The 11,855-nt window shown below is 41.9% G+C and overlaps 1 protein-coding gene across 1 annotated transcript in view; it reads left to right on the top strand.

The window, feature by feature from the left end:
* Nucleotides 1-1,753: 1,753 nt before the first annotated feature.
* Nucleotides 1,754-11,855, top strand: part of NTMT2 (N-terminal Xaa-Pro-Lys N-methyltransferase 2) — a 29,127-nt gene continuing 19,025 nt past the window's right edge. Inside the window, exon 1 of the mRNA XM_049875726.1 lies at nt 1,754-1,957. Coding sequence (XP_049731683.1) covers nt 1,804-1,957 — 154 coding nt within the window. The 5' untranslated portion in view covers nt 1,754-1,803. The remainder of the gene's footprint in view (nt 1,958-11,855) is intronic.

Genomic DNA, 11,855 nt, shown 5'->3' with positions numbered 1-11,855 from the left:
GGTGGTTGCTGGAAATTCTTTACATTCTTTTGCTGCTTATAGATGCATCTGCCTCCATTGTCATGTGGTGTCTCCCCCTGTGTGTCTCTATTCCCTTTTTATACAGCACCAGAGATTAGGTTTAGGATCCACCCTCCTGTTGTATGACATCATTAACATGACAAAAACCTATTTCCAGTCAGGGACACATTCATAGACGCAGGTGCTAAGACTACCATGTATCTTTCTAGGGGGACACAATTCAACCCACAACAGCAATTATAGGGAAATCTCAAGGAATAGGGCATTACTTCAAGGTTTATCGCTTGCAGCCTGTCGTATCACTTCCTGTAGGTCTGAAGCTGGAGGCCCTGGGTGGTAAAAATGATTAACATGCTCAGCTGCTAACCAAAAGGTTGGAGGTTCCAGTCCACCCAGAATCACCTTGGAAGAATGACCTGGGAATTTACTGAAAAAAACCAGCCATTGAAAATCCCATGGAGTACAATTCTACTCTGATACACATGGGATCACCATGAGCTGGAGTCAACTTGTTCAACTGGAAGGTTCTGAAAAAGTTAAGGGGAAGAAGGAGTTCTCAGAGCCAGGAGAGAATATTTGTAGGCGAAGACCCCCTGATGGGAGCTACCACATTCTGTTAAGGGATGCAGTCCACCTATGGCATCTCTAGAGGGAAGGTGCCAGGGGAGTAAATATCCTGATCTCGCTCTTCTCCATTCTCCGCTGACATTATCCACTGACTGAATTCAGCTGGAAGCCAGAAGGCAAAGGAGTCCACTGATGTAGTCAGTACCAGTCAACCTCCCCGAGTACACAAACCAAAACTCTTTGCCGTTGAGTCGATTCTGATGCATAGAGACCCTATAGGACAGGGTAGAACTGCCCCACAGGGTTTCCAAGGAGCAGCTGGTGGATTTGAACTGCTGGCGTTTTGATTAGAAGCTGAGTTCTTAACCACTGTGCCACCAAGGCTCCCCGGAGCACACAGTAGGGTGGAAAGAGTGGAGATTGGACCTGGAAGAGCAGTCAGAAGATATCTAGTGTAGAAACCTATCGTACTTGAGGAGACTCACATCCACAGTATGCGGAGAAGAAACAGCCATACACGACTAAGCGCTGTGTAGAGCAAGCTCGATGGAAGAGTTTACTGACAAAGAGGGTATTTAACATCAAAACAGACTTTCAAAGAATTGCTTCTCTTGAAGATCCTTCAAAATGGGAAACACATATCCATCTCTATGAAATGATTTGGGTGAAGCTGCACTGATGAAAGAGTGTGGGTGGCTAAGATGACTTTGATGGGTCCTTGTAACTTGAGGATTCAGTGTTCCTGCAGGAGTGATGGAAATCAGGGAATAGGATCTCCTGCAAAATATTCACAACTCTTTGAAATGGAAATTATGCTACTCCAATTTAGGCAGCGAATTAAAGCAACTATTCAGGGTGTTCGTAGGGTGTGCTCCTGCCTGTTTGAAGTGGCAGTGAAAGGAGGCAGGCAGGCAGGCAGGCGTGCTTTTTCCTGGATAAAGCAGGAGCTGGCTCAGCCTGTTCTCATCTTTACTTAGCACCTGCTGGCTTGAAGCGGTGTCACCCCAGCAATCAGACGGTGGATGTGCCAGGAGGCTGACCTCCAGTGTCTACCCCCCCTCCTCCCACACCCCATGACGGCCTGTCCTGATATAGGTGGACAGGGGACTGGTTTAAAATGACAGTCTCAAGTTCAAGTAGGAAGAGAGGCTAATTTGAAGAAACAGCCAGGCAAGCTTCCTTTCCTGGTAGGAATGATTACCACCCCGCTTCGCCATGGCCCACCTGGGAGCCCATTTTGCCTTTAGATCCCGCTGGCAGAAGACCGATGATGAACTCTGTCGACACAGCATGTCCTTTATCCTTCACAAAGCCATTCGCAATGACTTCTTTCAGAGCTATCTCTACCTGCTGGAGAAGATATCCCTGGGTAAGTGTGTCAGAGCCACGAGATAAAGGACAAGAAATGACTGGAGGGACTGTAAAGCTGCGGGGCTTGTGGAGGAGGAGGTAAAACAAGGACACTTTTCACAAAAAAAAAGAACCCACAACCACTGTCGGTGGGCTTGGATGTGTCAATGGCATTCTTTTATGGAGAGTGCAAAGATCAGATGCTGCCTGGCAAGTTAGGACAACAGGATTCTGTTCTGGGACTTTTTGCTGTCTCAGGCAGAGTGCTTCTCTGGGTGTTGGCTGTCTGAGTATCAGGCTTATAGAAACTCATTTCTTGAGTTTTGAAGGATGTGTTTAACAATTGTTGAAAATTTAGAGTTAGCAAATAGGTAACTGTAAGATGAGAGCATTAATGCAATGGTACATCAAGTAAGAGTTTTAAAAAAAGACTGAACAATGGTAGATCATTGTGTTCTTCGTGTGTGTGTGTGTGTGAGATCATACATCACATAATTTCTCTCTGGCCTTCCTAAGTCACCACTGTAGTCAGTGAGCCTAAAAGGAGCAGATTTCAGGGAATTGGACAAAAAGGCAATAAGGGGTTCATCTAGTTTGTCTACACTACTCTTCTCAGCCTGTGAAACTGGTTACTTCAGGGCACTCTTAACAGCACCAAAGAGGAAATAACTAATGACTAAAAAGAGTGAAGTAACTCCTTTTGGTTTGAATTTCCCCCGGTGGAAGCAGGAACACTGTGTATCAGTCTGTCCATTCTCTTAATTAAGGTTGTCTGAAAGCTCCATTTTGCACTTGATGTCGGGTGGGGTTTCCAGCCCTGGAAGGACCTACGTAATTCTTTGTGTTGCATTCAAGAAGCTAGGTGTTAGGAGCTTATCAAAAGTCTCTTTTGTTAACTTGCTGGAGGGGATCTTTAGTTCTAGACACACAAATACTCATATTTATATAGTCAAAACGTCTCTCATCTATAGCTTTATTTGATCGTTGCAGCCACACTGTGGGATAGATACGATAAGTGTCATTGTTCTTTCCTCCTACCCTCTCTCCCCCTATTTTATTTTTTCAAATGAGGATAAGAAAATTTGGAGATAATGTGATCTGACCTAGACAGAGGAGTACCAGGGTAGGAACGCAAGACCAGGGCTCTTGCTGGTAGATCATGCAGCATGTAAGTTAGTCTTTTCGGACATATAATAATTATATCTCTATCCAAATGGAAAAATGAGAGCAGTCCATTTGGAAGGCGAGGATGTGTTGGTCGCTGCATACACTGGCAGAGCATCAGTCTTCTGGAGACACTCTTAGGCCACACCTCGGTAACAGCAGTTCGGTGACCTTGGTTGTATTAGATTGGAGAACGGTATCAATTACAGTAACTGAGAAATGACACACTAAAGCGTAGATGACTGCCAAACTTTAAGAATAACTAATAGAAAAGGAAATAATCTCTGGAAGTAGCTGAAGATGAGCTGAAGTAAAGATGACTTAAAAAGTTTTCACTAAAAATTAGATGAAAATTAATTTGGAACAAGTAGATTATATTTGGCCTCAACCCTTTTTTCACCTAGTAGAGTCATTTGATTATATCTATTGTTCTCCTTTGTGGACTTGCTGATGGTCTAACAACAACTTCCAACCTTTTTTAAAAAAGATTACTATTATTAAAAGGAAAGCCTTTTGACAAATGGAGTCCCTGGGTGGTGTAAATGGTTCACACACTTGGCTGCTCACTGAAAGACTGGCAGTTTGAGTTTGCTCACAGGTGCCTCAGAAGAAAGGCCTGGCGATCCGCTTCTGAAAAATCAGCCATCAGGAGCCCTGCAGACTGCAGTTCTACTCTGACACACATGAGGCCGCCATGAGTCAGATCGAGTCAACGACAACTGTTTTTTTTTTTTTTTTTGACAACTAAAATCTTCCATGGAACCCCAGTGTGAAACATAGATAAAACAGAAGCTTTTCTACTTAGGATTCAGGTCAAGATCCTGTTGCTGGTCTCTGTTCCTAGCCCTTCCAGGGGCTCTTGAGGCACCCTCTGTAACAGCATTCGGTGTCCGTAAACACAGCTTGGAAACTCTAAGTCCATTCTGAGCCAAAGCTGATGCCATTTTACTTTGTTAAAACTACTATTTTCCTGAAATGAATCAACCCAAGTGTCTCATCTTCTAAGTATGGCTTTTATCCAGTTAGAAGGCTTCTCTCAACCCTTGTCCTTTGCTCCAGGAGGTTATAGCTTAAATTTATGGAATGCATTTATGTGTATTAGTTCTTCTATTGAACACTAGTTTCATAAGAGACCTATTCTCTCTCTCTCTCAAAATCCTGGTCATCAAAGTCCTGGGTTCAAATTCTGGCATTGCTACTTACTAGAGAAGTGACCTCTGGAAAATTTCTAAAGTCTCTGAGCATCATTTTGCTCAAAACTGCAGGGCTCTTTGAAGGATTAAATGCAATTCTGTATGTGAAAAGTAGGAAATGCTCAGTAAGTGTTCATTTCTTCCTTTGCTTCCTCTGTGCTAGGCCCCTTTTAAAGGCACCGGGTATCCTTCCCTAGAATAGGCATTCAAGACACTTAACTAAACTCGATATGTAAGAGTTTTTAGGCTGCACTGAATATGTTGCTTTTCAGTTAGGAAATAAAACTTAGCCAGCAGAGCTGCTCCCTGCCCCCGCCCACCATCCAGCACCACCAAGGTGTTTTATAGTTGGCTTCCCCTACTCTTGGTGATTTCAAGACTTTGTAAGAATGAAAGTAAAGCCCTTCTTTCAAAAAGGTTAGGGGATCTTTCCTGTAGGGTCTGCACAGACAGTTTGTTGATTAGGGGCAATTAGGGGAAAAACAAGCGGTTGACCAGACTCTTTGATTCCTTTTTTCCTTCCTTCCTCCCTGCAACTGCCTGCATTAGGCAACCAGTCTCACATCAGCACGCTATGTGGCAACATCGGTCATGGGGAAATTTGCTGAAATATCTCTGGCTAAGGAGTCCCTGGGGGGTGCACATGGTTAAGTGCCTGACTACTAACCAAAAGGCTGGCGATTCACATACGCCCAGAGATGCCTTGTAAGTAAGGCCTGGCAACTTGCTTCTGAAAGTTCACAGCCTTGAAAACCCTATGGAGCAGTTGTACTCTGCACGCAGGGGGTCGCCATGAGTCAGAATTGACTCCAGGGCAGCTAACAACAACAGTATCCGGCTAGCCTGAGAGATTGCTGGAAGGGCAAGGGCACACACGCTGAAGGTCTCCAGTGGAAAGTCTGGGCTATGCCGTGGAGCAGAGTAGATCTCCAGAAAGAAATGGAGACAAGCCTATTGCTCTTCCGTGATATTAAACATTATTTCATCCCTTGGCTGGCAGTGCTACACAGCTTACTGCACGGTAAGACATTTTTCGGATGCTTTTGTTACCTTTGTAACGCAAGTGATGCAAGATTACTTTTCTCCTTAAAAGAACAAAGAACCAGATAACTCCCCTTTTATTAGCAGATTCAGAGTTATTTTCACATACGGAGTGTGGGATGAATAAGATATAGGTTTTAGATGTAAATAAACATAGGTTCAAATCCCAGTAGTATCCTTTACTAGCTATTTGAGCTCGGGCAGTTTAGCTAACTTCTCATGATGCCTTGGTTTCTTCTGTATAATAGATATTCAGTAAAACCTGTGAAAGCCAGAACCTGTGTAAGGCGGAAACCTGTCAGAGAAAAGAAACACAGATATTTCCACTAATAGAGAGCGACAGAAAAGTAGTAAGACTGCACCCTCCCAAAGGGTGAAAAGTAGCAAAACCCAGAAAAGCAAGGCAGTCCTGTTGAGTTCTGGCTCTCACAAGTTTCAGTATTTTACAGATGAATTTAGATGTAAATGCTGAGCCTATGTATATAAAATACTTATCTAATTTATGATAGTTATTATTATTATTTTATTATTTGGGTAATAGGGATTGGGAGGGAGCCCTGGTGGCACAATGGTTAAGAGCTTGGTGCCAACCAAAAGGTTGATAGTTTGAATCTACCACCCACTCCTTGGAAACCCTATGGGACAATTCTACTCTGCCCTATAGAGTTGCTATGAGTCCGAATCAACTCAACAACAATGGGTATGTGTGTGTGTGTGTGACTGGGAGGACAAATATTTAATAAACTGTACCAAAGGTGTGAACAATATTAATTTACTTAGCAAACATTCATAGGCCTGCTTTACGTTAGGTATAATGGCAAGTTCTAAGGCTGCAAAGAAAATAAGATATAGCCTTCTCCTGAAGGTACAGAGTAGGAGAGCCACACGGATAACTTTTTCTCTTTAATGTGAGCCCGCTCTAAGTTGCTGGAGAGGCATAGAGGAGGCATGATGATTGCTGGGTGTGGTGTCACTATGAAAATCTGTCTTCAGTCTGTCTGCCTTGCAGCCTTCTCATATTTGACGGCAGTCAGGTAGAAGGCTCAAGTAGAAACAGTGAGTTAAGAAGATACTCAGCAAGGGGCTAGGAGATATGACGTGTGGTGGGATCGTGCATAAATTTCTGGCTGAACTGGGGAAAATAAGTGTCCTTTACCATATTTGTGTGGAAACCTGGACAGAGGTTAGGAAACATTACACTAGCCCTCTGTTGAAAAGGTAAAGAACAGAATCAGCCTTCCAAAATTTTCAGGGTAGGCAGTGCATTATCTTAGGGACAAGAAACACCAGACACCTAGAAGCATACAGGGAATAAATAAAATCTAGAGAGGCCCTCTGGACAATTTGGATAGTCGGTAACAACAGCTTTCTAGCATCCTGGCACACTCAGAACTTTGGATTCTCCCAGAAACATGAATTAAGTCCTCCTAGCTTTTGGTGAAAAAGAGCAAGAACATTTATCAAGCATTAATTAAGCTCCTACTTTAAACCAAGCACCATAATATGTGCTTTCTGGTACACCGTGTCATTTAATTATCTCAACAACCCTGTACAATAGATATCATTACCTCATTTTTATAGAGGAAGAAACTGAGACTCAGGTGAATTATATAAGCTACACAATGTCACACAGCTAATTAGTTTCAAAACTGACGAGTAAATTCAGGGTTGTCCAACAACAAGATGCTTTCCTTTACTTCTTTGCTCTTTCCTACTTCCCTCCCTCCCTCCCTCCCTCCTTCTCTTCCTTCCTTCTTGCTTACCGTTAGCTCCTTAATAATTCAATTGGGCAAGACTCACCTGCAAATCTCTTTTATGAAAGATCTTTTCCTTCATAAGGTCATTTCCTAATTGAGCTTTTTTATCTTATAAATAAAGGGCTAACTTGATCCAATATTTTCAGTCTCCAGTCGTTTCAAACTTACTGTCTAAACCTAGCCTACATATCTTCTGGAGAATCTCAGATCAATTTTCAGCTGACAAACAGGTTTAACAGCTGGAATAAAGATAATAAAACAGCTACATTCCCTCATTTAAAAAAAGAAGGGAAGAGAAAAGAAGATACTCAGCAAAGATAAACACCTAACTCTTAGCAAAATTGCTTGTCTGTCAGAAAGACTCTGCCTTATGGTAACCAGAGTAACAATGCGTAGACTATTTGGAACTATCCTTGAGAGTGGATCAGCATCTATTTTTGGATTTCTATTGAGATTTTGCCACCACTCATCTGTCAGTTTGTCATACTGTGGTGGCTTATGTGTTGCTGTGATGCTGGAAGCTATGCCACCAGTGTTTCAAATAACAGCAAGGTCATCCATGGTGGATAGGTTTCAGCAGAGCTTCCAGACTAAGACAGACTAGGAAGAAGGACCTGAAAAATTTGGCCAGTGAGAACCTTATGAACAGCAGAGGAATATTGTCTAATATAATGCCAGAAGATGAGCCCCTCAGGTTGGAAGGCACTCAAAATACGACTGGGGAAGAGCTGCTTACTCAAAGTAGCCCCCACCCACCACCCCAGTGCTGTCGAGTCGCTATGAGTCCTCAAAGTAGAGTCGACCTTAACGATGTGGACGGAGTCAAGCTTTTGGGACCCTTCATTTGGTCAGGTGGTATGACTCAAAATGAGAATAAACAGCTGCAAACATCCATTAATAATTGGAACATGGAATGTACAAAGTACGAATCTAGGAAAACTGGAAGTCATCGAAAATGAAATGGAACACATAAAGATCGAAATACTAGGTAGGCATTAGTGAGCTGAAATGGACTGCTATTGACCATTTTGAATCAGGCAATCATATGGGCTACTGTGCCAGAAACGACAAATTGAGGTGGAATGGCATCACATTCATGATCTAAAATGACATTGCAAGATCTATCCTGAAGTACAGTGCTGTCAGTGATAGGATAATATCCATATGTCTACAAGGAAGATGAGTGTATATGACTGTTATTCACATTTATGCCCACTAATCCCAAAGATGAAGAAATTGAAGATTTTTATCAACTTCTGAAGTCTGAAGCTGATCAAACATGCAGTCAAGGTGCGTTCATAATTACTGTTGATTGGAAGGTGAAAGCTGGAAACAAAGAAGTATCAGTAGTTAGAAAATATGGCTTTGGTAATAGAAATGATGAAGGAGATTGCATGATAGAATTTTGCAAGACCAACAAAGACCAAGAGTTTATTCACTGCAAATGCGTTTTTTCAACAACATAAACAGCAAGTATATATGTGGACCTCACTGGATGGAAAACACAAGAATCAAATCGACTATATTTGTGGAAAGAGATGATGGAAAAGCTCAATATCATTAGTCAGAACAAGGCCTGGGATGACTGTGGAACAGACCATCAATTGCTCATATGCAAGTTCAAGTTGAAATTTAAGAAAATTAAAACAAGTCCATAAGAGCCAAAGTACCACCCTGCATATCTTCCACCTGAAATTTAGAGAACATCTCAAAAACAAATTTGACACATTGAACAGTAATGACCAAAGACTAGATGAGTTGTGAGATGACATCAAGGACATCATACATGAAGAAAGCAAAAGGTCATGAAAAGGACAGGAGAGAAAAAAGAGACCAAAATGGATGTCAGAAGAAACTCTGAAACTTGCTCTTAAACTTTAACTAAAGCAAAAGAAAGGAATGATGAAGTGAAAGAGCTGAACAGAAGATTTCAAAGGGTGGCTCCAGAAGGCAAAGTAAAGTGTTATAAAGAAAAGTACAAAAAACGCTAAATAGACAATAGATAAATGGTAACTTTGGTGAAGGGTTAGACAGCACACAATACTGGGGAAGCCAGCACAACTTGTACAAGGCAATGTCATGGAAGCTCCATACGTACATCCAAACTCCCTAAGGGACTGAATTGCTGAGCTGAGGGATGTGGGGACCGTGGTCTCTGGGAACATCTAGCTCAATTGGCATAACATAGTTTATAAAGAAAATGCTCTATACTCTACTTTGGTGAGTAGCGTCTGGGGTCTTAACAGCCTGTGAGTGGCCATCTAGGATACTCCAATGGTCTCATCCCTTCGGGAGCAAGAAAGAATGATGAAAACTGAAGATAGAAGGGAAAAATTAATCCAAAGGACTAATGGACCACAACTACCACGGCCTCCACCAGACTGAGTTCGGTGCAACTAGATGGTGCCCAGCTACCACCACTGACTGCTCTGACAGGGATCACAACAGAGAGTCCTGGAAGGAGCTGGAGAAAAATGTAGAACAAAATTCTAACTCACCAAAAAAGGCCAGACTTAGTGGCCTGACAGAGACTGGAGAAACCCTGAAAGTATGTCCCCTGGACACTCTTTTAGCTCAGTGGTGAAGTCACTCTTTTTTTTTTAGTGGCCTGACAGAGACTGGAGAAACCCTGAAAGTATGTCCCCTGGACACTCTTTTAGCTCAGTGGTGAAGTCACTCTTTTAGCTCAGCCAAAGATTAGACAGGCCCATAAAACAAGACGAGACTAAAGGGGTACAGCAGCCCAAGGACAAGGACTAGAAGGCAGGAGGGGAAAGGAAAGCTGGTAATAGGGAACCCAAGGTCGAGAAGGGAGACTGCTGACACGTTGTGGGGTTGTTAACCATTGTCATAAAACAATATGTGTACTGTTTAATGAAAAGCCCATGTGTTCTGTAAACTTCATCTAAAGTACAACAACAACAAAAAAAAACTATTAAAAAAAGAAAGAAAGAAATGTACAAAGACCTGTAGTTAAAAAAGTAAAAGGAAATAACACTCGGCATTTCTGAAGCTGAAATAACTGAAGAAAAATGCAAGCCTGGAGTTGCAATAGTGAAGAATTCTATGAGCAAAGTATTGAACGATGCAGGAAACATCAAAAGAAGATGGAAGGAATATACATAGTCACTGGACCAAAAAGAATCGATTGACATCCATCCATTTCAGGAGGTAGCATATGATCCAGAACTGATGGTATTGAAGGAAGAAGTCGAAGCTACACTGAAGGCACTGGCAAAAAACAAGTCTCCAGGAATTGACGGAACACCAACTGAGATGTTCCAACAAATAAATGGAACACTCATCTTTGTGAAGAAATTTGGAAGACAGCTACCTGGCCAACCGACTGGAAGAGATATTCGTGTCCGTTCCAAAGAGAGGTGATCCATTAGAATGCAGAAATTATTGAACAATATCATTAATATCACACGCAAGTAAAGTTTTGCTGAAGATCCTTCAGAAATGATTGCAGCAGCACATTGACAGGGAACTGGCACAATATAAAGTCCTCACAACTGGCCCAGTAAGCAACATCATGATAAAGTGAGAAAAATTAATGTTGCCAAGGATTTCATGTTACTTGGATCCGCAATCAACACTCACGGAAGCAGCAGTCAAGAAGTCAGAGGATGTATTGCATTGGACAAATCTGCTGCAAAAGACCTCTTTAAAGTGTTAAAAAGCAAAAATGTCACTTTGAGGACTAAGGTGTGTCTGACTCAATCCATAGTATTTTTATTTGCCTCATGCGTGTGAAAGCTGAGCAGTGAATGGGACGACTGAAGAAGAATTGATGCTTTTAAATTATGGTGTTGGTAAAGTATATTGAATATACCATGGACTGCCAGAAGAATGAACAAATCTGTCCTCGAAGAAGTATAGCCAGATTGCTCCTTGGAAATGATGAGACTTAGTCTCATGGACTTTGGACATGTTACCAGGAGGGGCCAGTCCCTGGCGTAGGTATCATGCTTGGTAAAGTAGAGAGTCAGTGAAAAAGGGTCGCTATGAGTCGGAACCAACTTGACAGCACCTAACAACAATAACAACATTAAGATTTTGAGGAGTCCCTGGTGGCGCAAATGGTTAAGTGCTTGACTGCTAACCGAAAAGTTGGTTCAGACCCATCCAGAGATGCCTTGGAAGTAAGCAACTAACAATAACAACATTAACATTTTGAGTAATTATTCTGTTTTTCACAATTTTTTATATCAAAAGACAGCAAAGACGATCAAATATGACATCACCTCAAGGTAAACTCCATTTTTTTTGCACTGAGTACTTGAGCAACAAAATGCTTTTACTTCCTGCAAGAATGTCTAGAAGAAGCCATTTTAAAATGCTGCATTTTATCCAGATGACCCACACCATCTGAAATTCTTTTCCCCTCACTTTTTGCTAACCAAAATCAAAGGCATCCTTCATGGCCAAGGTCTTTTTGGAATCTTTCCCTAATTGCTTCTGCTTGCAGGCATCTGCTGATCCACCAAGGCAATGGTTGTTGGTACCATTCATTGGTCATGCATCGAAGTATGGCTTACATTTCCCTTGCTAGATTATAATCACTGAGTGTCCTGCTAGTGCTTAATAACTGAATCATGGATGGCTTGTCTCTTAGTGTACAGTCTCTTAGATATTTACCTCTCTGAGAAACTCCACAAGGTCTTCAGGATAAATGAATTTGTACTCTACTTTTTTTTTTTCTTTTTTGTAACAGGTAAACACTTGGAAGATCCTTGAGAGTTCAGATCATAATGTTGGT

The sequence above is a fragment of the Elephas maximus genome, chromosome 3, assembly GCF_024166365.1.
Source record: "Elephas maximus indicus isolate mEleMax1 chromosome 3, mEleMax1 primary haplotype, whole genome shotgun sequence".
In the NCBI taxonomy this organism is placed as follows: domain Eukaryota; kingdom Metazoa; phylum Chordata; class Mammalia; order Proboscidea; family Elephantidae; genus Elephas; species Elephas maximus.
This window is presented reverse-complemented; position numbering and strand designations above follow the sequence as displayed.